Raw genomic sequence first — 26,491 nt, 5'->3', positions numbered from 1 at the left:
CACAATATCGATGTAAAAGACATGCAGCACACACACCTCCATAGGCTTGGACTCGAACCCGCACAGCCCCATCAAAACCAGCAGACCTGCGCACCCTCAGAACCACGCTGCGCGCCTGCTGGGTTTCCTCATCCATGTCCTCTTGTACCTGGATCAGATCAGGTCCAATACTCAGTATTCCACCAGTTGCATCACTAGCCAGGATGGTGACGGTGGCGGCACTGTGCTGAGGGTTAAGGCGAGGAGAGGTATGTGCCCACGCTAAGTCCTGATTAAGAACTTGAACATCTGTCAGGTTTACATGGAAGTACTCATCAGGTTCGGAAAGGGAGTCATCAAGCACTGAAAGGCTTAATGAAGCGTTGGTTTGGTAAGGTGAGTTGAAGACCAAACGGCCATCTGGTACAGCCAAAAAGTCCTCTCCTGCTGTTGCGCTCCCTGCTGTTGTTCTAAATGACAGGTAGGTGGTATTGCTACGAGAACCGTAAAGTTTCTGAATATAAAGTGTAATAGTCTGGATGTCTTCTGCAATAACAATCTGGCGGGAATCAGAGGAAAACTGGTAGATCCCCAGTGGCTCCACCTCTGCCACTGTAAAACCTGACCTGTGCAGGGAGAGGAATTAGAGTGAGGTCACATGTGAAATTCAATGAGTAAGTAGCAGTCCAATATTCAGTGTACCAACTACCTGAACTTGACAGCATCAGCTCCAGCAGAGCTGGAGGCAGCAGTGGTGAGGTGTATAGCATAAGAAGCTGGATCCAATGAATCGGCAACTGCTGTTAGCGATATGGCTTTACTCCTTTCTCCATGGGCCAGGGTTAGTGAACCTAAATATAAAGAAGGAGCTCACTATCAACTGTTAGAAGAGGACGTGCAGCGTTTAGTGCGCAGAAACACTACACCTTGAAAATTTTAGTGAAAAAAATACTACACAACTTAAGTCTTTCAGAGCTCAATCCTTGTCTTTTTCTCACTGTTTTACCTGAGTTTGGGATGATTGCTCCGGCTTTAAAGCCAGGCAGAGTCTCTCCTAAAGGATACCCAGCCTTCCATTGCACCCTGATGTCTCCAAACAGCCCTTTTCGTGTCACATTTGCCACACAAATCCCTGTTTCCACGCTTGAAACCTGCAGAGCCAGTGAAGCAAAGCCAACCTACAGAACATAAATGATAGAGGACAGTTAATAATGGTGTTACTTTGGTGCCCTCACATACAGGGAGTGCAGAATTATTAGGCAATTGAGTATTTTGTCCACATCATCCTCTTCATGCATGTTGTCGTACTCCAAGCTGTATAGGCTCAAAAGCCTACCACCAATTAAGCATATTAGGTGATGTGCATCTCTGTAATGAGAAGGGGTGTGGTCTAATGACTCAGAAAAGTCAAAAATAGTGAGATATCTTGCAGAGGGATGCAGCAGTCTCAAAATTGCAAAGCTTCTGAAGCGTGATCATCGAACAATCAAGCGTTTCATTCAAAATAGTCAACAGGGTCACAAGAAGCGTGTGGAAAAACCAAGGCGCAAAATAACTGCCCATGAACTGAGAAAAGTCAAGCGTGCAGCTGCCAAGATGCCACTTGCCACCAGTTTGGCCATATTTCAGAGCTGCAACATCACTGGAGTGCCCAAAAGCACAAGGTGTGCAATACTCAGAGATATGGCCAAGGTAAGAAAGGCTGAAAGACGACCACCACTGAACAAGACACACAAGCTGAAACGTCAAGACTGGGCCAAGAAATATCTCAGGACTGGTTTTTCTAAGGTTTTATGGACTGATGAAATGAGAGTGAGTCTTGATGGGCCAGATGGATGGGCCCGTGGCTGGATTGGTAAAGGGCAGAGAGCTCCAGTCCGACTCAGACGCCAGCAAGGTGGAGGTGGAGTACTGGTTTGGGCTGGTATCATCAAAGATGAGCTTGTGGGGCCTTTTCGGGTTGAGGATGGAGTCAAGCTCAACTCCCAGTCCTACTGCCAGTTCCTGGAAGACACCTTCTTCAAGCAGTGGTACAGGAAGAAGTCTGCATCCTTCAATAAAAACATGATTTTCATGCAGGACAATGCTCCATCACACGCGTCCAAGTACTCCACAGCGTGGCTGGCAAGAAAGGGTATAAAAGAAGAAAAACTAATGACATGGCCACCTTGTTCACCTGATCTGAACCCCATTGAGTAGCTAAAACTAAAAACAAACTAAAAACTACTTCCAAAAACATTCAGCTTTGATATTAATGAGTTTTTTGGGTTCATTGAGAACATGGTTGTTGTTCAATAATAAAATTATTCCTCAGAAATACGACTTGCCTAATAATTCTGCACTCCCTGTAAAGTAGAAGGGTTATATTTAATGGTTATGTGTAAGATGTCATGTAAATTTAATATCTAACGACACCAGGTTCAGATACTTGTATTAAAAACAGATAAATGTACACAAAATAATCAATGACTCATCAATGCCTCACTTTGAAAGTTTTTCTTCAAATTTTAAATGATCTGAAAACCTATGTGGAGAGGAGTCAGATGAATACAGTGCTAAATATCAAGGTTTGTCATCAAATGACTAGTAAAATGATATTTATTAATCAATTTTTGTCAATATCTGTGTAAATTACTCTACCCTGACTCAGAAAAACTGACACATAATTCCATATTTATAATGGAAAGAAATACCTGCAAACGCACACAGTGAGCATATCTCCAGGAGTGTCTTTCTCTGATAACTGGCAACAGTTTCTGTCTAACAGGTAAGCCATTTAAATATAGAAAAAAAATTACAATTCACCTCTGAGTTAGCAGCTTCTTCAGGTACAATCACTGTAGCAACTCTGGCCTCGTGAAGAAGGCGTGGCAAAGAGCCAAGGACGACACTGACAAGTCTAACATCAGTGAGCTCTGCGGTGATGCTTGCACCCACTGACAAAAATGCCTACGGTGGGAAGAAACAGGTGAAATAAACAAGGGATTCAAGATATTATAAACTATTCTATTGTAGAAGGTGTGTTCACTTTGTGTACGGGTAATTCTCTATACACGAGTCACTAAACGTGCTTTTTCTCACCTGGCTGCTGATGGGTAGAGAAATAGCACTGAAGCTCTGTCCCTCTTTTAAGAGCAGTCGTCCTTCAGCTTTTCCACCCAGTATCTCTGTTATGTCCATCACTTCATCTATCCCACCTGTGATCCTGTAGCCTACACTAGCATTGCCAAATAGCCCAGCAAGCCGTGTCACATTTATAACCATAGCTCTGCTGACCTCTGACCCCGAGCCTGTGACTACTATAAACTGCTGCTTGGAGTTCAAAGAAAAAACCCCATGAGGCTCATCGTTAGCAGGCACCCTGTGGGAGAGAGAGGAATAGTAATTTTAAGGTCATTCAGTCTTTGATTTTTCTACTACCATTTCTAACTGATCAAATAACAAACCTGATGCGAGCTCTGATCAGATTCGGGTTGGCATCCAGAGTACCCCCACCCTCCACAAATATGAGCTGAAGAATGTAGAGCTCCTCTAGCTCTGGCACTGTATCAGGCATCAGCTTAAGGACGATTTCTGCTTCTCTTTGGCCTTCCCGAATCATCACTGAGCCAGTTAAGGCTAGAAAGTCACCTGCAATATCTGAGTCACTCTGTATTCGCCAGTGCACCTGAGGATACGATATGGTTGTGTTTACAAAAGTAAAAGTATTATATTTTTCGTTTAAGCAGGATATTATTAGTAAACAGTAAATGTATATTTAAGATATGACCATACCGTGATGTTACCCATGACACCCTCTCTGCGCATAATCAGATAGGAAATGTTCAATGGGCCCTCTGCTTCTGTGGATTCATTGTAGACACGCTCTCGAAGCGCATCCTCAGTAAACTGGACGATACCATTGGGATCACCAAATTTCTCTATCTGACAGACAAAAAACATTTGGAGAAAAGGAATGATTGCGGTGCCGAGCTTAATTCCAGTACAACTTGCCTTCAGCGAAAAAAGTGCTCTGAAAGAGAAACTGTGCACAACAATATGAGCGAACTGATTAATGATGGCGAAATCAAGTTTGCAGTCATTACATGGTGAAATACCTTCAGTGTTATGGAACTAGCCTGAGGATCAACATCCATCTCTCCAGACAGAATATTGAGCTCTATAACAAATGTCTCTTCCACCTCTACTTCCCCATGAGGGAGAATCCGCAGCTCTATGGTGTGCGTGCTTTTCTCTCCATCCTTGAAGAACAGGGACCCGTTCACAGGTCCTCTAATGTCAGTATTGATGAGGGGAAGAGCCTCTCTACTGTTAGGGCCAAGGATTATCCAAGCAACCTGTGAAAAGAGAGGGCTAGTTTGAACTGTATGATGTCACCATGGAAACCAACGTGCTCTAGCAGTAAGCTGCAATGATGCGATTTATTTTTATAGCATTGTTCCTCATACCGTTGCATTGCCCACAAGGCCGCCTGATCTCTCCAAAACCAGACTGAGTTTCAGAGTGGAGTTGGGATTGGCCACGGTGATTAGGCTTTCATTGAGGAAACTGACAACCCCACTTGGAGAGTCGCTCTTACCGATGGTTACCCTCACAATATTTTGGGAGCCTAGAACGGCACCCTCTGTAGCTCCAACCAGCACAACCTCAAATACCTCTGCATATTCACTGGGGAAGGAGATTTACAGTAGTTGTAGAATGAAATAATGTCTTTTTTGTTAACTGTGTGTTTTCATCTAGGTGTGTATCTGTGTGTGGAATAAATATACTGTATACTTTAAGGTAGACTTGTAGATTTTTTTTAGTTATTCTTCTCACCTGTCCAGATCATCTATGATAGTGACATTAATGTAGCTGGTATTCTGTCCATGCACAAATGTCACTGAGCCATTATACAGGATATAGTCAACATCAGGTGCTGCAGTCAAGCTTCTAGAAAAAAACTGAGCAGAGACTCGCCCGTATGTGCCCAGTCTTCTCACCACTGGGATCAACAGGGTGCCAACATCCTCTTCAACTGGAAGCAAGAAAGGCATGATAAAAAAGAATTATTTATGCAGAAATAAACTTATAATTAAGTCAAACAGTTTGTAGCAAATTGTGCAACTTCAGCATTTTACAAGACAAAAAACTGCTTGCTTTTGTTACCTGTAATGTTAACATAGTCCTGCCTGAACTCCAGGATACCTTCAACATTATCATTCTGTAGTATGATGACAGCCAGAGAAGAGATGCTGCCTACGGCTGGAGGCTGGTCCAGTTGTAGACCTGACTCTCTCACAGTGTAGTCAACATCTCTGGCCACAAGAGGGAGACACAGAACAACTAGTTGCCTATGAACTCTTTCACATCAGCAGATATTTTAGGTCACTGGTATGCATGGATTTTTTTCTATTTGCATCCTTGCAATCAGCAATATCTATGGAATAACAGCACCGTCTCAACAAGATTATAAATCTAATGCACCTTCTTAACCTTTCTTACCTGATATTGTCTAGTGCCACTGCAGTGATGTTAACAAAAAACACCTCAGGCCCCTCTGGAAGACTGTCATCCAGGATATGCAAGGCCACTTGTTGCAACTTCTGGCCAGGGGTGAGTAGCAGCTGCCCTGAAGCTGGAGCAAAGTCCAGTCCACTGAGTGCTGTGCTACTTGATGACTCATAGGTCACCAACACACTGCCCTCATTGCCAAAGGAGCGAATGATACTCACATTAACCTGAAGAAAAGAAATTAAATTATATTGCTGTGGGTTATGAAACTACACCAGATGATACATCATGTACCAGGGTATTTTTTTATGACTTTACCATTCCTTCCTTCTCAGTTGTATTGATCTGGTTCTGGGTGAAAGAGAAAAGGCCATATGGGTTGTCGCTTGCTGCCATAATAATTCTGGCACGCCCGGCCGTGGGACTTATGTCCAGTCCTGCAGTAGCAGAGGTCAGTGTAAGCTGATACTCACGGCGCGTCTCAGGAAGTTCATCATCCAAGACCTAACATCAGAAAAGATGTGACTGTGATAATTTTATGGAAATCCCTTGTCATTACGTTATTATTCTGCTTTTTGTCCTCAAATAAACAGATAGAGACAATGCCACAATTTTCCAATGAACACTGCTCAATACCTTAATAGTAATGGTAGCAGTAGACTGTCCATCTCTCATAGTCACAGTGCCAAAGATTGCTTCAAACTCAGAAACTGCAGCTGGAGTGATATTCCAGTACACCTGTACTTCTCCAAACACACCTGGCCCTCGCACAAGGCTGGAAGAAGGAAACACATTGCATGACAAGTTTTTCAATTGAGACCTCTTGTTTGTCTTCATAGGTTGAATCAGGACAATTATCTCACCTGACTCTGGCACTCCCATTGTAATTCCCCTGAGGTTCTCCAATGAGGATGCTCCTAGAGGACTCTGCTATCCCAATAATCCCCAGGGCAGCTTTGTCACCCCTGATAGTGATGGTGGCCATACCTATAGAGGACTAGATCGATGATTACTGAATTCAAAATGTGCACCTGCATTTTGACATTTTATTTTTGCATACTAACCATTTAAGGGGTCTATGACAGCACCACTATCTGCAGGAAACAGCTGTACAGTGAAACGCTCTTCTCCTTCCACTACAGTGTCAGCAAGGGCTCTGATCACAAATGACTTCATAGATTCAGTCTGAAACGTAAAGGAGAATTAAAGAAGAAACTTACTACTACTTACAGATTGAGACTACAAACTGGTGGATACTTGAAGTCGCCTTTTTTTCTACTGTACCTCATTGAAGACGAGAGTTCCATTTAAAGGTGAGAGGTCCCCTGCAGCGCGGACTTCCAGCTGCCACACCAGTGTCACTGCACCTACACCTGCCATACTGCGCAGCACTGTTAGTGTTGCCACAGCAGATGGATCATCCACAAACTCTGGTTCACTGACGGCAACCTTGGAGAGGATTAGGCAAGATGATTATTCATGTTGTTTACTCTACACTGAATAGAACAATAACTGTCAGTTTTAAGTTTGAAATTGATGCCAACAGAGATGTTTTAGTTTCACCTCTCGTTTCTGAAATCCAAATCGTCCGAGTGGCGAGTCATTTGATGGAATATTTACAGTCGCTGAGGTCACTTTTCCGAGTCGAGCACCACCAATCACACGCAGCAAATTCACTGTGAAGGTCTCCAAAGGCTCCACCTGTTCATCGTCTATGATGGTGATAGCAATTGTGGCTTCTCTCTAGAAATAGTTGAGTAGCCTCATATAGTGACTTCATGTGATATTTATTGTGAATTAATTTCAACACGGGACCAATATTAACTCACTTGCCCATCCTGAAAGGTGATGTTTCCAGAAAGGGGGTTGAAGTCATTAAGATCGGCAGTGACTGGTTGAGCTTCCCAGTAGACAAGAAGTCTTCCAACTGTACCGGCGAGTCGCAACACTGATAGTAGGAGAACATTGTCTGGTGGTGGTATCTCATAGGCCAGGATGACACTTCCAGCTATATCCTAGACAAGAAATTCAGAAGAAATTTTCAATGACTAAGAAATTTTGAAATAAACATCTTTAAGGATGTTACTGTTTATTATTAATTTAGATATTTTTTGATGTTTCACAGTTGCATTACTTACTTATTTCTTTATCACAAGCTTTTTAAAAAAGCCTTCTATGTATCAAATTGGAGGTTTCCCAACAACCTCAATAATTCAGTGTCAAGCTCACCTCTCTGTAATGTCCTATGCTCACCTCACCTCAGAAACATTGAACTGGAGAATCCCTCGGGGATCATCATTCTCCGGGATCGTGATCTCTGCTACCTCCATACCAGGTCTCTTCACACTGGGCTGCCCTGCTCCAACTGACTCACTAACGAGCTCCACCTTAGTGATGTTTACCAGGAAACTCTCTGCCAGCTCTGGGATATCATCCTTAGAAAAACAAATGCATACATGAAAACACGAAATAATAGAAAACCGTTATTCAAATTCACAATGATTTTTATAAACCTTAAGATGTGAAAACAACAGTAACCTCAAACTGTGCAAATTTAATACAAATTTAAATAAGGAAGGCTATGAGAAGCGATAGTTTAATGAGGATTATTGGTTGTTTATACCCTGATTGAACAGGACACAACAAGCAAAACAATTTAAAGTCTAGTGTTTAAATAGAACCAGGTCTGTTCTCTGTTGATCCTGAGTGTGAATGGTTGTTATTGCAGAATTAGTAAGATAAAGAATCTGATTTAATATTTTCACCTATTTAAGTAAGCATGCTCACAGTTTTTTTTCCGTATAATAACAATATTTTGGTCCTATTTGCTACCAAATGTGGACAGAAGCTAAACTATATCCTGTTTCTTCTCTAAGTAGAGAAGAAACAGGTGTTGCTCATCAGCACATCCTTACCGGTAGGATTGTAACAGTAACAAGGGCCACGGTAGCACCATTTATCATGATGATGGTGTCATCTTTGGAAACGTAGTCTTGTCCTGCGGTGGCTTGGTTGGAGGGGGGGTTGTATAGAGCTGGCCTGGTTGTGTAATAGATTGCCACCTCACCTGAGGAGCCCTGCTCCCTCACAATGGAGAGAGTCACATTGGTTGGAACCCCTGCAGGTTGAAAAGAAATTGCGTTGTGGTAAATAAGTCAGTAATAAAACACAACAGAAATAATTACAAATCCATTCTACATACTGTATAAATGTATAGAAGACCTGTAGGTTAAGAATATTTCAAAGACTTTTACTCTACGATTCAGGCTTCCCTGGCATGGCTGGAAATCGCAGCAAATCTCTTTTACGGTAAATCTCAGTGTGATTACTGTAAACTGACCACAAAAGTAAAAATGTGATATTCTGTGATTTTTCAAGAAAGTCTCAAACACAGCAAGCTAAATTAACAGAAGCTGCGACTGAGGAATGTATTTAAATAAGTTAACAATAATTTATCTAAAATTAATTACACTACATCAAACCTCTTTCACTGAGATCCAATAAAAACCCACATTTACTGACTGAGCCTCGTTCAATAATCCACCCATCCATTTATTTTCACAGAAATTCTTACTCTGTGGTTCTTGTGTTAGTGTAAACTGGGAGTCGAGATGCCATCCAATCACTCCATAGGGAGAACCATTTGGTAAGATGGTGAGTTGAGCTTGAGCCCGTCGCTGGTCAATGACTGCAGCCTGTCGTAGGTCTTGAAGTCCCACAGTGGTGACATCACGGAGGGTGATTGTGACATACTCCTGTAACTCTGGGACACCATCTGCTCTAACAGCCAGTGATATGATAGCTACTGTTTGACCCTCTGAAAAAGTAACCTGTGATAGAAAATAACGTTTTACATTAAATGACATTAAATTCATAACATGTTGTCAGTACATCATGTGTTTTATGTATAACAGAGGAAGTGTTGCTCACCACTCCTGAAGTTGGATAAATGTCTGCCAAACTGCCATTGGCAGCCCAGTGAACAGTGAGTCTGCCAAAACTCCCTCTTCTTCTCTCCACACTTAGAGAAATTTGATTATCTTGCTCCAACTCCTCCAACTCCATAGACAGAGAGTTCTGTAGAGATGCAATAACAAATACTTCTAGATTGCAATAAAACACATTTTATGTATTCAGTATATTGCAAATAAATAATTTGAGACAATAACAAGATAGACATGTTAAGCAAATGCACAAGCCATCTAATATCAAAAGGTTTATCCTCCTACCTGAGCAAAGCCGATGACTCCGTAGGCATCATCGTTGGTTGGGACAATTACTTTCACCTGACCACCAAATCCAATCTCAGCTCCACCTTTTGGATTCTTCAGCCTGACCAGGAACTGCTCCTGCACCTCAGGGATGTCATCATCTATGATGTTCAGGGCTATCTCCAGCTCACTATCACCTGGCGCAAAGTGCAACTCCCCAAAACTGAATGTGAGAAAGTAAAGGAAACACAACAAGCATTTCAGAACTCTCTTTGATGATATGCTTCTTTTTTTCTGAAGAAAAACTACTGTGTCTTCACCTTGTATAATAAAATGTACAACTTCACACAATCTGAATACCTGGGTATGAAATCAGAGTGATTGGAGACCGAAGTGAATTCATAAACAGTGGAGCTATTGTCCTCAGAAGAAGCCAAGAGGATCTTTGTGATATTGAAGTATGGAACCATGAGAGAGGAGAAGCTAATGGCTGGAGGGGCCCTGAGGATGATGGTGAACAGCTTTACATCAGGCCTCCAGGAGTACAGCGTTGAACCATTTCTACCAGCTAGCAGAGCATAAGCTGTGAAAAAGAGAAAAGTATTTAAGGTGTTTGAATGCCACATAGAACACAGTTTTTCAAACCTCAGACTTTAAGTGAGTTTACGTCATTATTGAAAAAACTGTGTACAGTACAGTATACAGTCACATGAAAAATGAAACTTTCACAGTACTGTGGAGAAATACACACCATGATTCAGTAGTTTGTGGAGCTACCTTTAGCAGCAAAAACTTGAAGTAATCATTTTCTGCATGACTTTATCAGTCTTGTATCCTTGCAGAGGAATCTTGGCTTACTATTCTTTACAACATTGCTTCAGTTCATTGAGGTTTGTGGGCATTTATTTATGGACAGTATCTCAAACATGGCACTGTGCATTATGGCCAATTTGGTCTTGTTTATCCAAAGGACATTGTTCTAGAAGTCTTGTGGTTTGCTCAGAGGCAACTGAACAAACCACAATGGTGCCATATTCTTTTCAAAGAGAGGAGGCTTTCTCCTGGCAACCCCTCCGGGCAAGCTAATTGGACTGTCATGAACGTTAACATTTAACAAGCTAACTGCGGCCCTTAGAGTCTGACATGTAGCTCTTAGTTTTTTTGCAATTTCTCTGAGGTCTTTTTGCTGAGACATCCACTCCTGGGAAGATTTTGGCATTGTGTTAACATGCATCTGAATGCTAAAATGCTAAAGACAAAACCTTGTTTCTTTGTGTGTTGCTGTATTTTTAGTATCATTATTCTAGTGAATGAGGAACTGTCATCCTATGAGTACTGTCCATCACACGACTGTTCTCCAGATATTTACAGACAACAGTGTATCATCACACGGCAGTTTGTGACAGTTGTGCTTACCGATTCCAGAAGGATCAGTGAAGGAATGAATAGATGTGAGGCCAGGGTGAGGAATAGACTGATGGAGTTGTGGTGAAGCCTGCTCTGAGCTCCATTGTAACACCTCACAGGATGGAAACAGACCTGAAAAAATACAGGCACATGAAAGCAAATACAGACTTAAGTTCTTTCACACTAGAATAGCATGTTTGTGTAAAAAGAAACCACTGGCCTCGCTGACACACCCAGGACTGACAAATTACAAACTCTGGGCCAATGTGTGGCTCTGCTCCGCTCCACACTAAGGCATTCCCCATAAACCCACAAGGGGTCTGAACCAAAAACACTCTGTGCTTTTTTTAGACTCTGAAGGATTATGTCTCGTCAAAATATACAGAGCATAGTATAAATACATGGGCCTAGTCGACATGGTAAATTTTGCAAACTTAACTGAGACAACAGAACAATGTAATAGATACAAAATATTTCTGTTTTCCTTCTGGAGTATCAGCAGTTTGTTTGTACTAAGCTAACCAAGATCTAACCGCTGCCCAATACACACAAACACTACAACCAGAAAAAATGGCATCTCATTGCTTCTAAAACCAAACCATCATTTTGGCATACTGCAGATTACACGCACTTGATTAAATGTGGTAAATATGCAATCTCTGCGCCAGTGTTTTAGGAATTTATGTGTATTTCATTCCAATTCTGCTTAATTCTTCTGGTCACCTATCTTCAAATATGGATATACCTGAATTTAAATTCAAAATAAAACTTGCACCATTCACACATTTCATGCCAAAGCAGGAAAGATCACCTTCAACAGCAACCAACAGAAGAATTTCCTCAGTTCTTCTGTTGATTTTCTCCACCTGACTTGCTCTGCCAGAAAGCGGGAGAGGCTGTGGATTCTGAAATCTTCCACTGGTCCACCGAAGCAGGAAGCAGCTCGCATTCTGTCTGTCTATGCACACCAGCAAGTAGGGAGTGTCTGCACGAGTTAACGTAGTTGCACTGAGGATGTCCTGTTTGAAGTCAAGAGTCTGGTGAAGCGTAAAAGAGCCTCCAGTCCAAATGAAAATCTGCAGCATCAAGGAGACGAAAGTAATTTCAGTCATAAAAGGTTCTGAATACCTTACACGAGGAACATCTGCATATTTGTAATAATTTTGACATTAAAGTAAATAATTAAGTCTGTTTCAGTGGTCATCGTCACCTGGCTTGACGCTATCAGATAATCTCTGCCTTCAGTGGAGAAGTGTTTCACATTCAGGGCTTCAACACCCAAGACTTGTTCCTAAAGAAATCAAATTATGCAGACATAATGCAAGAAGTGTTATAGTAATGTAAGAAAACTTGATAGAAATGTTGTATTATTATTGGGTTCAGAATTACCAATGTGATATTGAGATCCTTCTGCAATTTAAAGATGCTGAGGTTGGCAGCAGGGGAGAAAGGAAGGCCACTATGTGTAATGCCTATGTAGGTAGAACCATTTATTGCAAACCCAACACATCTGCCTGGGTCCTGAATCGTAACAGACTGTAACAACAAAAAGACAAAGAGATTTTTAAGCTAACAATGGAGGTGCTGCTTAATTGTACCAGGACCACCACGCTGTTTTAGATACAGTGTTGCTAACATACCTCTACTGGCACGAAAACACCCTGCCATCGATACAAAGTGGCCAAGGTGTGAGAGGATCCAACAGTGGGCCTCATATCTAGCCTCACAGCCAGCAAGGAAGGTCCCTCAGGAAGTGAGCACCAAGCAGAGGTTGGACTGTCTTCAAAGGTCTGATACACGCCTATGACTGGCACGTAACCCCCTTAAAGAAAAGAGAAAAAAGGAATCATAAAAAAATAACAAACAATGGAACAAAATAAAGGAGCCAGAATAGAAAAGAGAGGAATTTAAGAGACTTTGGTAGGTTGCGGTGGCTTAAAATTTAAACCTTTATTGGTCTGACCTGAGGCAACAGCTGTGCCAGACTGAATCTCCCATTCCACGCTGACTGCTGACTCCAAACCATTACTGCGAGACACAGTGAGGAAGACCGCTCTGCCACCTTCCTCTGCAACAATTTCAGTGCTAGTTCTGTACAGATAACACAAAATGAAGAGGACTAGGTATATAAAAGAGTGTCTGAGCACACTCAGAAACATCTTTTCAAAGTTTATGATGGTTTTAATGCATCTGTGCTCAGACCTGTTGAGAGAAGGTCCAATTCGAAACAGGCCAGAAGGAGCTAAGTTCTCCAGGACGGTGATGAGAGTTTGGAGCTGGTCACCGAGCCGTGCACCTCCTGTTGGGCTTGACAGGGTCACTCTGAAGGTTTCATTCCCTTCAGGTTCAGCATCAAGCATTACGCTAATCTCCAGCATCTGAAACAGCACAAATGTGAGTCATCATTAATCAGAAAACGCACACCACACAATTCTGAAATGATAAATTGATAATTATTGTGATTACAGATGACTACTATAAGGTGCAATTTTAAGGCTTGGAATGGAAAATAAAAGGAAAACTGACACACGTGTATGGATGTTTTCTAACGCATCAGTTTGTATGCTGTAAAAATCTCATTTTGTTCACCTTAAATCTGACTCCATCCTCCAGGACCACAAACCCGTGTGTAGGTATCAAATCGCCCTCCGCTTGGGTGCCGTTGGCATCAGTGATGGTAAACTGAACAGATACGGTGCCAAATGTGCCTTCCTCTGGGTTTCGAACCACATATAGGTTGGCCACACTCTCACTCAGCCCTGACAGAGAGGTGGGCTCTCTCAACAGGAAATGCTTGGTGGTGTTAAATGAAATTACACCATGTCCATCATCACTGGCCAGTATAGTTACAGTTGCTATAAGAAAAGAAATAAGTAGTATTATATTGATCAAAGATTCTTACCTATCGGACATGATGATGTCATCATGTTACCAAGCCACCTACTACCAATTGACTAAAATGACCTGTTTTTAGCATTTACGCACCTATAACATGTTATGAAAAATCATTTCAAGTTAACAACAAGAACATCTCGTTTATATTCACAAATGTTGATTTACTATGACGCCATAACATCGCCTAGCAAAAGCCTAGCAACAGGCACAATGTTTTTTCTACATATGAGTGCACTAAGTACATCAGTTTACCAGCAACACAAACAGACCAAACAATACTGTAACATGGACATGTATTGATTTATTAGCTATTAATAATAATAATAATAATAATAGCAAACCAGGTGTCTTTATTATATATTTCTATATCTAATGCAGTGTAAATAACTTTAAGCTTAATAAGCTTATTTGAAGCTTATTTGTAGTGACTTTAACAAATACTTACCAGTTAACTGCAATATTAAACGCTTGAAGATGTTGGTATAGTCACCATTTTCAATATAAAACTATTCACTGACTTGAGATGGCCTGATACACATTTTTAAAATTGTACAATTTCTGTAAATCCTGCCATCAAATCAGTAACAAGTATTAGCTATTGTAATGGTTTAAACTTTTATATCAAATTTTAAACTGAAAGTCTTGACTTTTTAATTGAATATGGCCTATAAGCTGCCTTAGGCTGCTGAGTTAAAAAAAAAAAAAAATCACAGCATTTTATTTTACATACCCGTGGTATTGGTGCCCAGCTGCAGCCCGGGAGAAGGCTTGGACAGGATGAGCTGGAATCTCTCAGCACTCTCTGGAAAGGCATCATCGGTAATCTGCACTTCTACAAACTTATACCTTTCACCATCAGCAAAATGGATCACCTTGGTGGAGACAGGGCACCTTAGTTTAAAAACTTGTTCATCTTGTTCAGAACTGAGAATCGCTTTTAGATGAAAGGCAATTAAAGATATTACAATTTCAATACATTTTGTCCTTGTTAATACTCAAACATTTCTCCAGGTCGCTGATGCTGTGCTTACCGTTTCACTTGTATTGTAGTCCAGCTCCTTTTGAGCTTCCAGGTTCTGAGCGAAGAAGGAAAGAGAAACATTTCCATGTGTTCCCTTATTCCTGTAGGCAACTAGAGTCAGAGACCCTATTGTTTCATTCACTTCAAACCTGAAAACCAAAACACATTTTTTATTAGAGCATCTACAAATCATCTACAGAACATCTGAGTTATTTCTGGATGCTTGTCTTACACAGTGTTTGTCCATTCAATGACTCCTCTGATTCCATCATTAGCAGCAATGCTGACTTCTGCCACCAGACCCTGTGTGTCTGGGAAAGACACCACATCACAGACGGAATGAATGACGACCTTAAGGTTGTCATGTTTACCGTGGTAAATAGCAGTGATTTCTTTCGCCTGTAACTACAGCGCAAGCACCAAGAGCAATAGAGTGTATTGAGAAAGCAGTAGAAGATCTATCTTCTGTCATGCTACATTTAAGAGAAGGATTATAGCTAAGAATCACCTCTTGTAAGTGCCTTGTGAGTCTGAGGAGCTAAGTCTTTTGGGTGGACTGATTTATGACCTCTTGAAGAGTCATTTCCCATTGACTCTGTGGCCAAGACACTGGGAGGCCAGCTACGGGTTTAGTTTGGCTTTCTCTTTCCTCACCACACAGGGCTACTCGGCTCCCTCCAAATCCCCAGGCTTCCTCAATCATGGAAAGCATCAATCTCACCATCCAACCCACATAATGATTGCTGCCAAAAGAGCTGCCGTGTGTTTACAGTGCGTCTCCAGGCAGAAGGCTGATAGTATTCTGAGAACCTCCAAGTGCTATTCTGCCTGTAGTATTCTGTCAAGTCATCACTTTCTAAACTTACTCATTCATAAATTGGCCTGAGGTTTGGATTATGCAGAAGCAGTAGCAATAACTACCAAGCTCTTTCATGGTGCATTTTAAAAATAACTATAATGTTGAGATTCAATGTACCATAAACTATTATTGTGCATCAGTTACTATTAGATTTTGGGCATTGTGAGCATTTTATTTTTACCTGACAATGTGCAATACACAACCTCTACTCATCAGACAGAGCAAGAGAAATTATGGAAAAGAAAAGAGGGATTTTGTGAAATTACGCAAATGATATTTTGGACAAGAGCGGTAAAATCTAAAAGAAACAAAACAGCAAAACTTTTTTTAATGTAATTTGACAAAGAAGTTATAACATTGTATTTTATGGTCAAAGTTAAGGATAAGTTAACATAACTAAAACTAAGCAGTGACTGGAGCACTCTCACAGTTTTCCATACCTAGCTGGGGAACAGTTGCGAGGGTCGTGATGAGCACTGCTGATGTTATGTTGACCAGGAAGAATTCCTGCAACTCTGGGATGTCATCCTAATAAAACAAAAAAAATGTGAACTTACAAATCAAAATTAATCTGCTCCAAAAAAAGTGAACAAGATCTTATTTTATCATCTTGTCGAGCCAGTTCAGCATCGCAAACATTCTGCACATACACCTAATAACAATGAGAAGAAAGTTCAAAGGGTATATAATTACTGAGGCACAGTGGGAAGAGTTCACAGTGGTGAGTTATAAAACAGTGCTGTCAAGTTTGATGAATGGAAATGTCGCATTATGGGAGGCAGTCACAGGTTTTACCTCCAGTATGGTAACAGGGATGGCAACAGAAGTCTGTCCCTCCTGAAGAATTACGTAACCGGTACCGGAGATGAAGTCTTGTCCCGGCTCAGCTAGAGCCCCTTCTACCTGGGATAGGTTTTGCACAGAACCTCTTATAACCTCATAGGTGATATTCACTGCCCCTGTACACACAAAAATAAGGTTTATCTGTAAAAAGTGGATACAAAACTTTAAGAGGTATACAGGAATTAATTTGTTAGAATGTTTCTCCTTTTTTTTAAATTCATAGTTGAACCACTGACCAGAGGCTCCAAACTCTCTGTTGATGTAGATCTTTATAATCTGTTCTCGTTCCTCTGTGGTCACTCTAAGAGATGTTGGCGCAATAGTCAGCAGGCCATAGGGCTTATCGCTGGTGTCCACAGTAATCACTGCCTCACTGCCTTGAGCATCAAGGGCAGCATGGCCCGTCACCACAACACCTGTGTAGAAGTCAGTTTATTAAGTCTGCAGGGAAGAGTTATTTTTGGTATTTATAGTTTGCACACAAAGATACGCCACACAATTATCAATCAAATAGATACTAAGTGGAGTTTGTTACCAAAGGTTTGTATGTTGGACAATGAAACTCTGTATTCATCTTTGTTCTCTGGTGTGGCATCATCAAGAAGCTGAAGGACTATGGTATCATTCAATTCTCCCTATAAAACACATTCACAGAACATACAATTACTCCTCGAGGTGCCCAATTACAGACGGTAATTACACATTTGTGCTTTAACTGTGAAATAAACATGGTTGACTATGATTCTGCCACAAAACTATTTACCTTGGTAAAGAACAGGGTTCCTGAGGTTTGGGTGAAGGTTCGGTGTACAAGCGGCCCTTGTATAGTCCAATCCACAGTAACATTACCCAGACCTGGAGCCGTTCTCAACACTAAGAGGGACAGCTTTTCACCTGTAAGGTAAAACATAATGTCTCTAACGTTTGCAATCAAGTGTAACCTGAGTATAACCTTTTTTTTAAATTATATGCCCTTATTTCCAATGTTTAGTAAATTCAATGCAAGCCACAAATGAGAAACTTTAAATTTCAAATCAGTCTGAAACATGCATTTATCTTATAGATGTATTTCTTGTAGTTTTTGAACATGGTTAGATTTATGGACTTCTGAATTGAATATTATTATACTTGTTTTAGTTGTATGGAAATCTCAGTTGATCACGTTTCTAAGTCAATATATAAACAGAAAACCGGCAGCATGCTGTGTATTCTCTGATTCCTAAATAAACATAAATAATAATATGAGGCGGACATGGTACACACACCATAAAGAAAATATTGAAGCACATTTGCAAATTACAAAACACAGCCATCCACCTTCTCTGGCGATGATAGAGCGGGAGCCTGAATGGAATCCTACTATCCCAGCCACGTTGTCATTGGCCAGTATCACAATGGTTACAGTGTCAGAGCTGGGCAGGATTCGACTTCCTCCAGCCGTATTTACAAGTCCAATCATTAGGCTCTCATTGTCCTCGGGTACAGCATCATCTCTGATTACGATCTCTACTGTCTTCTTTAAAGAACCTGCAGACAGACAGGAAAAAAGACAAGCCACATAGCCTAAGTGTTAGATGTTCTTCTAATCCACCAGATTATTAGGTCTGATAAGGACCTGACACTGGACCACTGGATACCCACTTAATAGAAAGCTGTCCTAAAACTATTACTCATTGTTGAGTAATGCACATACCATCAAAGACCAGAGTTCCTCCAGTCCCCGTAAAGTCGGCATCTGGTGAAGCCTCTCCTCCAACAAAGCTCCATTCTACAGTGACTGTACCCAGATTCCCTCCTCTCCTCTCTATAACCAGAGGCACAACCATAGGCTCCTCTCGAACTTCTAGATAGAGCCCCTGATTAGTGGTGTTGGGACTGAGGCTGTAGATCAAAAATACCCCAAATGCATCTCCATTCACCCCTATAGTGACTACTGCTTTGTCCGGTTGACCAACTGAGGGCAAGTTCTTCTGTGGTACGGTCAAATTTATTAGCTCGACCTTCAGACAACACATGATAAAGAGGTTTAATTTTTACAGTTTCCCATAAAACTCTAATGACAGCAAATACAGAATTTATTCCAAAGAAGTTAAACCATCATTAATGTAGAATAAACATACAGCATATGATTGATTTTTACCTTTAATATCTGAATGGAGAAGCTCTCATCCATTTCAGGGAAAGAATCAGTCAAAATCAGGACTGTGAGGTTTGCAACCACTGATCCATCATCCATGAAGGCTCTTTGAGCCGTCACAGGGGTGTAATCACTTCCTGCCACAGCCTGGGAACTGAACAAGACAGCAGCTGCAGTCATGTTTTTTACATAAGTCATAACTTGGGACTGAGAGGTCAATTGGTCAGCCCCTGATGGCACCCAAGTGCAAGATGGGGTCCCACTTGATGACAGAGAGAAGGCCTGGCATGCACGCTCTCTCAGACAAGCAGCAGCACATGCAGCCAGGAGGTCTCTCTGACCGGTGAGGTTAAATGTCTTAAGGAGTGCAGCAGCTGGAACGCCTGGTTTTGGAACGTTGTAGTACATAGACAGATTCTGGCCTTTATCCTGAGCCATGCCAACAATGTCAATTTCAGAGGTGCTGTACATGATCTCCAAGCGACCAAAGTGACCATCCCTGTAATAAAGACAACGGTGATTACAACAGAACGACAGCAGAGAGGAATAGCTTATTCAATGTGAATGTAGTGACACAGAAATCATAAAATAAAAAAAATACCTCCTACGAACAGTGATATTGGCTCTATAAACTCCCTCAAGTGGCTCCTGGACGCGGTACGTAGAGTGTTCAAAGTACACTGTTCCATACGGGTTATCATTGGCAGGCACGATTATATTAACAGATGTATCAGCTCCCAAGTTTCCTCCATTACTAGCATCAATTAGCTCTACCTTAATTGTCTAGAAAAAACAGAAAGAAAGTGACAAAGATAACAAATAATAAGTAATAAAAAATACTTCTAATAATGTATCATTTGAGATAATTCACAATGACATTTCCACCCACAGCTTCTTACCTCAGTAATTTCAGGTACATTGTCAGCTAGAATCTCCACACTGAGTGTCTTCATGGTGTCTCCAGGAGCAAACGTTACCTCTCCTGATGTGGGCCTAATGTCCCCTACTGCCAGTTTACCATTGACAGTGGCCTGCCATTTAACTGTCACTGTGCCAATAGTGCCAGCATTACGCACAATAGGTAATGTGACAACAGTAGAGTCAGTGTCTGGCTCCTCTATTGTAACTGGAATAGCCTTGAAGACTAGATAGATTTTAAAAGAAAAAAGGGGGGGGGGGGGGAGAAGTTGGTAAACAATGACAAACTGTGAATAGAAAGAAAGGTTAAAATGATCCTGTATATGGGCTACTAACCAAAAGCACCAAAAGGGTCATCGGATGGCAGTATGGTGATGATGGCACGTGTAACCTCTCCCAGAAGAGCTCCTCCTGTCGTCTGGTTGATGAGCTCAATGAGGAAAGTCTCCTCCAACTCAGGGATCACATCATTAATAACATAGATTGGTACTGATTTACTGGACTCCCCTTCTAGGAGGACAACATCAGTTGAGGCTACGCTGTAGTCTTCACCTACAAAGTTAAACATGTTGAAAACACAATGACAAGCCTTGTTGCTCACACGCATACTGTAGAGAGAAAGAGTCACCTCTACAGTCATACTTACTGACTCTAGCGGTCAAAGGCACTGCTCTGAACTTTACAGATACATCAGCAAAAATGCCCCCAACACGGGTGACGTTGATTATGGGCCCAACGTAGTGTTCAGCCACACTGACAGCAGATGCTGACAGCTGGAGGATTCCAAAAGCATCATCACTGGCCTCCACTATCACCTGAGCTACAATATTACTCCTGGCACCCAGAGAAGGGGAATTGGAAACTGAAAGAATCATATCATATCATATCATATCATATCATATGTTAAGTATTTTTTCCATGTCTTCATCTTACCAAGCCTCCCCTGTTCTCCTCTGATGAGATGAGCACTGATTAACTTCACAAACACCGACTCATCCCTTTCTGGATCTTCATCATCCAAAACTCTGAGGGTGATGTTTGCTTCACTCTGATTGGCCAAGAATACAACAGAATCGAGCAGAGGAATAAAATCCCGCCCCTCAGTGGCTCGGCCAACCCCAGGGGTCCTGTAGGGTTCTGGGTCTTTCTCATTTAGTGTCCCATATGTGACTCGCACCTAGATGAAATAAAAACGGAAAACAATATATAATTTGATACATGATACCACAAGTTGAAATCTGTCAATCCAAGCTATTTATATATTTAAAAGTCAAAAAAACAGAAGCTTAACTGGATTTATTTTCTATGGTTTCTATTAAGTTTCTAAATCTTCTGCAGATCACACCTGACCCATCAGGCCTCTCTGTCGCTGGATGGCGAGGGAGACAGTTGAGTCAGCTTCAGGAAGTCGAACCGACTTTGATGCATTAGCGAATACAAAAACACCATATGGATCATCGCTGGCGAGCACAGTCAGATTAGCAGATGTCCTGACACCCAGACGACCATGTGACACTTTAACCAAGGACACAGTGAAGCTCTTGTCCAACTCGGGCATCTCATCCTCGACCACAGTGACGATGATGTTCTGTGAAGTCTGGCCTACACCAAAGGTGATGTTTCCAAACCTGCTAAGAAGCTCCCCCTCAGAACTGGGATCAGCTTCCCAGTACACAGTTACATTGGAAAGGTCACCAAAGGACCTATCCACCTGGGAAAGAAAAAATGAGAACAAAGAACATAAGATAAACAATCACTGGGAAGGTCCTAATTTTTCAATAGTGTTGTACACTGACCTTCAGAAGCACAGAACTATGCCCATCCTCTGGCTCTGTCCCATTAACAGACAGCGACTCAGGACTAAACTGAAACACTCCATGGGCATCATCAGATGCTGCAATGGTGACTGCAATGCGAGATGCAACTCCCAAGCTGGCTGCACAGAAAATATCAAATGTATTTTACTAACAATTAATTCATTCTGGTTGCATTTTAGGAGTTTGATCCTAAAGCGAATGAAATGAAAAAAGTATCAATCAAGCAGTTAAAGCAGACCAATGATAATACAAGTCTCCTTACCAGTTAATAAAGTAATATTAATATTACTAGTATCCCAAAGAGCATCAGATTAAAATACAAGCTCTATACATTATGTGGAGATTACTTCACAGTATGTGGTAGTGGTATGTAACAGCTCACATTAACTACTTTAATTTTCTTGCTCCATGAAAGGGTGTTTGCTTTTCCCACATAAATCTCCCTGAGCTCCTTCTCACAGAGGCTCACAGCTTAATGTAAATACCACACACATTATAGCAAACATGTATATGCACACACACACACACGCTTGCAAATGTATGAGTGTGTATATGCATCGCAGACCATTGTGGGGAAGAAGGAGCACAGACTAGAAGCAGTTTGAAGGGGAAAAGGAGGGGGCTACTTACCATGGTGGCGATAGGACGGAAGGAGCAATTGATAGTCACTCTCCCCACTACCACTCCCTTCACTATGCAGAAAATGATCCACTGATGGATCAAACATGAGGATCAGGGAAGTGTCACATCAGAAGAGTAAAGATTGAAGGGCGAATGGGAAGGAGCGTAGGTTGGCAGCCACATGTGAAGGTATTGGGAAACACACAGGAGGGGACCACACATAGAATACAGAAAAACAGCAGCGCAGAATACAGGGTCAGTTCAGTTCTAAATAAAAAAGGTAAAGACAGCTAAGAAAGATGTGCAATAAAGAGCTACTTAAGATAAAAACTGAGAAAAAAAACATGCTGATCATACAGCTAAGAATTCCCACCTCCTCCATCTGCATTGTAGAGCTCCACTCTAAATATCTTTTCCAGTTCAGGGACAGGATTATCTATGATGGTGACATTTATGAACTTTAACCTTTCCCCTGGAAGAAAGTCCAACATGCCCTCTGAGTCCTGCCAGGAGCATATGGAAAAATAGGAAACCAGTGAGCAGCCAAAACATATTTTCCCTTCACCTATTTGCTTGTTCATCAATACATCATCAGTGAAACCAACCTCATAGTCTTCAGGGCTGGATGCTGTGAAGGGGGTTGTTCTATATCCCACCATGATCCTACCCAAAATGCCTTGAGCTCTGGCCACCAGCAAACTAATCTCTCCATCTTCTTCGTTTACAGTGATGTGAGCAGGTTCCAACGCTGGAGAGATCAAACCCTCTCCTGGAGGAGTGGGCTGAAACTGCAGCAGCCCTGCATAAGGATGTTCATGTGTTTAGTGACAGCAGTAAGGAGGATGTAATAAGAAGGAGGCAAAAGGTATGATGAAAGTAGTAAGACACAGACAAGAAGAGGGAAAATTGTACTGATATTTTAGCTCCCTAATAAACCACTTGCAGCAAAATAAACATACTTGTGCTTATACACTAAGCAACACTGAGAGAAAAATAGTGTTGTTTTTGGGGAATGGTAGTAAATACCATAGGGATGGTCACTAGCTGTGACAGTGATGGTGTTAACAGAGCTATTGGGGTCAATGCTTGCTCCACTTGTGGGGGTCGAGCCTGGCTTCCCATCACCGGACTCTGCAGACACCAGCACAACCTGAAAGGACTCTGCAAGCTCTGGGAGGTTATCATCCAACACCAGCAGGTTCAGTACCTAACAGAAAGATGAACAAAAGCTAATTTTGACAAAAGTCATGTTGTTTAGACCCAGTGGCACCTTTGTCCACCTTTCCTCTCCAGCCCCATATGAGAAATTGATTATTACAAATTCAGGTTTGAAATTGGATTCTGCTCTAAAGTTCGACTCTCATTTGAACACACCGGTAAAATCCCGCATGTTTCCAGTTGAGACTGCTGTTAAAAAATCAACCCTCTTCTCTCCAAATGCAACCTTCAAATATTAATACATCATTTTATAACGTCATCTCAATTAAAGCAATGCACTTCTTATTGGAATTAGTAGGCCTCCATTGCTCGCTTCACCAGCTTCCAGTTCATTTACAAATTAATTTAAAATTCTTTTAATTGTTTTTAAGTCTCTTAATGGATGTATTCTTTTATGGTTTAACTTCCACAGCTCTTTTGCATTTCTTTTATGCTTGGTGTTATTGTACAGCACTGGTGGTACTGGTCAGTCCTGTTATTTTTTTAAAGTGCTTTATAAATTAAGTGGTATGATATGGTATTTTTAGATTGCATTGCACTTTTGAAAATAATCTATATTTATGCCACTTCCAAGTGGTCAGTTTCAGCAAACACCTGTTATTTTATCCAAAAATCTGCAACCAACCAACCAACCACTAGGCGGGGCTGGTTATCAATAAACACTACAGATGGGTGAATCTGAAAGACAGCAATCGGTAGCTGCTTTAACATTTGATTGTACGCAGTGAGTGACTACAGTCTTTGTCATCCTGCATAAATTCAGAAGGGCTTTCCCCAACTCTCGCACAAACCTGAGAAGGCTCTCCAGGCGTGAAAAGCACAGCTCCGGTTGCATTAAGAAAATCTTGATTGGCCGGTGTGTCGCTGTCCAGTTGGGTTACAGTGTAGTTGACATAAACATGGTCCAGCAATCCCCGCATACGCTCAATCACACAAGATATAGTGGAGCCCTCTGCGGTGGTCTTTGGGGACAAAGAAATAAAAACATTAATGAATTCAGAACCAAAGGAGGACTTGATCAATACTAAATGCATCTTCGTCACTTATTACAATTTGTTAGATTCAAATGCGCTAGCCTTACTAACTACAGCCCAATATAATTCCAGCATACTAATAATGTGATTTAGAGTGCGATCATTTGATAGCCCACATGTTCCTTTGCCTTTAATTTTCTAGCGGTAGGAGATACAGTAATGGAGACGCACTGGTTCTGATGGAATGCCATCAGCAGCTCTGCCACCTGTTATATTGATTGAAATGGGGAACAAGATCTCTCATTTCTAGCAAAGGAACTCCTGATCCTCTACTATAGGAATGCCCTCACCGACAGACCTGCTGTTGCCTCACCAGCTGTCACTCTACCTGATATGACCCAAGACGAGAGCCCACTCATCCAATCCAGCTACTAAGAGAAAGCATGCTCTCTCTGCAGCCGAGCATGAAGACTAATAAAAAATGCAGCAGGACAGGGGCTGACAATCAAATGGGTTTACATTACATCTGCTTCTATGCATATGTTTACTGTGTAGAGACAAGTGAGTGATGACATTAAGCACAATATTAATGACACTGTGGTCATGCAAACCACATAATTTATTTAGTAGTCTGATTTACTTTCTTGTTTAATTGCTTGAAAGACTTTCATGAAGCAGCTTGACTATTGATAACAACAGACACTTACATCAGGTATGCAGGACCCAGTGAATCCAAAAAGCCCATTGGCATTGTCACTCTTCAAGACTCGCAAAATTGCAGTGGGTCTGGGGAGGGGGAGGCGTGCTCCACCGCGCACTGCAACCAACTGTAGGTAGAATACCTCCTCTCCTTCCTCCTCAGTGTCATCTCTCGCCTCCACCACAAATGACTTCTGCCTCTCATCCTGCTGGTATCGTAGGTAACCAGAGATGGTACGCAGGTCTGCTTTAGGGGGCTGAGTGTGGAGCTCGTGGATATGGCTGCGGTTCAGCTTAGTGTGGTACAAGCGGACATCCTGGAGAAGGCCAGTGTAACGCTGTTTACCCTCAAGATCTGACCCAATGAACATTGAAGCAGGTCCTGGGGTAGAAAAAAATGACCCAAAAAACACTGAACAATATTTTTTAATGTTTAATGCATAATTAATTTGATGTCATAATAATGTGACATGATCATATACATTGAACAGGTTTGTGAAATTACTTCCCTTCATGATTTCTTTCTTTTTTTGCATCTTTGTCTCATTTACATGTTTCGGAGCAGAGCAGATTTTTTATATTAGACGAAGAAAACCAGGCTGAGTAATGAGTCTTTTACATTCCTGTAAAATATGGATTACCAGTGATTGTCCCATTTGTCTTTACAGAATTCTTTTAGGTCAGGCACATTGGAGGGTTTATGAGCGTGTTCATGCTAAAGCATCTCAATTGGGTTCAAGTTGAGACTTTTACTAGGCCACTACAAAACCTTCTTTTTGCTTTGTTTTTTTGGCTTTTTTATTTTTAGCCATTCAAAGACAGACTTGCAAGTGTGTTTCAGATTATCCAAATTATTGTCCTGCTGTATAACCTAATTGTAGTTTTTATGAAATGCTGTGATAGTTTTACACATATGTAACAGGACTCAAACCTCACAAAAGTTCAACTTTTGACTCACCAGTCTACAGAATATTTTCCCTGAAGTCTTGGATCACCAAGATGCTTTTTTGGAAAGTGCGAGGTGAGCATTTGCTTTCATTTTGTTCAGCAGCGGTTATGCCCTGGGACTCCTACATGGATGCCACTTTTGCCCATTTTTGATTGTTGAATCATGAACTCTTACCTTATCTGAGACAAGTGAGGCCTGCAGTTCTTTAGATGTTGTTCAGGGCTATTTTGTGACCGCTTGCTCAAAACTGTTCCGAGGTTTCTCCATTTGTGGATAATGGGACTCTCTGTTGTTCACTGGAATCCTAAAAAGTCTTAAAACTGGCTTTGTAACCCTTTTGAGACTTATAGAGATCAATGACTTTTCTGTTTCTCAGCTTTATTTATTTATTTTTTACTTTGTAGCATGATATGTGGCTAGTGAAATTGAACTCAGCCTTTGAAGTTAATT

General features: G+C 41.4%; 1 protein-coding gene across 3 annotated transcripts in view; it reads right to left on the bottom strand.

The window, feature by feature from the left end:
- Positions 1-26,491, bottom strand: part of adgrv1 (adhesion G protein-coupled receptor V1) — a 119,802-nt gene that overhangs the window by 75,233 nt on the left and 18,078 nt on the right. The window contains exons 21-78 of one of the 3 annotated variants that reach the window (XM_085367221.1): positions 25,101-25,474; positions 24,211-24,381; positions 23,228-23,408; positions 22,807-23,000; positions 22,575-22,704; positions 22,211-22,291; positions 21,560-21,699; positions 21,109-21,474; positions 20,697-20,940; positions 20,410-20,625; positions 20,100-20,315; positions 19,745-19,989; positions 19,447-19,628; positions 18,849-19,344; positions 18,402-18,708; positions 18,026-18,235; positions 17,472-17,602; positions 17,244-17,343; positions 16,945-17,124; positions 16,661-16,824; positions 16,306-16,393; positions 16,047-16,070; positions 15,239-15,317; positions 15,017-15,155; positions 14,716-14,857; positions 13,680-13,945; positions 13,293-13,468; positions 13,054-13,181; positions 12,731-12,912; positions 12,480-12,626; positions 12,301-12,381; positions 11,902-12,166; positions 11,100-11,222; positions 10,044-10,266; positions 9,702-9,906; positions 9,403-9,549; positions 9,047-9,302; positions 8,388-8,590; positions 7,731-7,907; positions 7,302-7,487; positions 7,036-7,215; positions 6,757-6,921; positions 6,537-6,657; positions 6,336-6,459; positions 6,109-6,247; positions 5,791-5,976; positions 5,464-5,699; positions 5,128-5,276; positions 4,798-4,996; positions 4,428-4,647; positions 4,077-4,316; positions 3,754-3,903; positions 3,426-3,646; positions 3,061-3,340; positions 2,785-2,928; positions 986-1,157; positions 689-830; positions 37-605 (exon numbers count right to left, since the gene is read on the bottom strand). In XM_085367221.1, coding sequence (XP_085223347.1) covers positions 37-605; positions 689-830; positions 986-1,157; positions 2,785-2,928; positions 3,061-3,340; positions 3,426-3,646; positions 3,754-3,903; positions 4,077-4,316; positions 4,428-4,647; positions 4,798-4,996; positions 5,128-5,276; positions 5,464-5,699; positions 5,791-5,976; positions 6,109-6,247; positions 6,336-6,459; positions 6,537-6,657; positions 6,757-6,921; positions 7,036-7,215; positions 7,302-7,487; positions 7,731-7,907; positions 8,388-8,590; positions 9,047-9,302; positions 9,403-9,549; positions 9,702-9,906; positions 10,044-10,266; positions 11,100-11,222; positions 11,902-12,166; positions 12,301-12,381; positions 12,480-12,626; positions 12,731-12,912; positions 13,054-13,181; positions 13,293-13,468; positions 13,680-13,945; positions 14,716-14,857; positions 15,017-15,155; positions 15,239-15,317; positions 16,047-16,070; positions 16,306-16,393; positions 16,661-16,824; positions 16,945-17,124; positions 17,244-17,343; positions 17,472-17,602; positions 18,026-18,235; positions 18,402-18,708; positions 18,849-19,344; positions 19,447-19,628; positions 19,745-19,989; positions 20,100-20,315; positions 20,410-20,625; positions 20,697-20,940; positions 21,109-21,474; positions 21,560-21,699; positions 22,211-22,291; positions 22,575-22,704; positions 22,807-23,000; positions 23,228-23,408; positions 24,211-24,381; positions 25,101-25,474 — 11,202 coding nt within the window. Of the gene's footprint in view, positions 1-36; positions 606-688; positions 831-985; positions 1,158-2,784; positions 2,929-3,060; positions 3,341-3,425; positions 3,647-3,753; positions 3,904-4,076; positions 4,317-4,427; positions 4,648-4,797; positions 4,997-5,127; positions 5,277-5,463; positions 5,700-5,790; positions 5,977-6,108; positions 6,248-6,335; positions 6,460-6,536; positions 6,658-6,756; positions 6,922-7,035; positions 7,216-7,301; positions 7,488-7,730; positions 7,908-8,387; positions 8,591-9,046; positions 9,303-9,402; positions 9,550-9,701; positions 9,907-10,043; positions 10,267-11,099; positions 11,223-11,901; positions 12,167-12,300; positions 12,382-12,479; positions 12,627-12,730; positions 12,913-13,053; positions 13,182-13,292; positions 13,469-13,679; positions 13,946-14,715; positions 14,858-15,016; positions 15,156-15,238; positions 15,318-16,046; positions 16,071-16,305; positions 16,394-16,660; positions 16,825-16,944; positions 17,125-17,243; positions 17,344-17,471; positions 17,603-18,025; positions 18,236-18,401; positions 18,709-18,848; positions 19,345-19,446; positions 19,629-19,744; positions 19,990-20,099; positions 20,316-20,409; positions 20,626-20,696; positions 20,941-21,108; positions 21,475-21,559; positions 21,700-22,206; positions 22,292-22,574; positions 22,705-22,806; positions 23,001-23,227; positions 23,409-24,210; positions 24,382-25,100; positions 25,475-26,491 lie in introns of all 3 variants that reach the window. The other 2 variants (XM_085367220.1, XM_085367222.1) reach the window with 2 other exon arrangements.

Source organism: Diplotaxodon limnothrissa, linkage group LG12 (genome assembly GCF_057381915.1).
Source record: "Diplotaxodon limnothrissa isolate DT_005_m linkage group LG12, D_limnothrissa_male_GT1.1, whole genome shotgun sequence".
Classification (NCBI taxonomy): domain Eukaryota; kingdom Metazoa; phylum Chordata; class Actinopteri; order Cichliformes; family Cichlidae; genus Diplotaxodon; species Diplotaxodon limnothrissa.
Note: the sequence above shows the minus strand (reverse complement) of the source record. Positions and strands in the feature narration are given on the sequence as shown.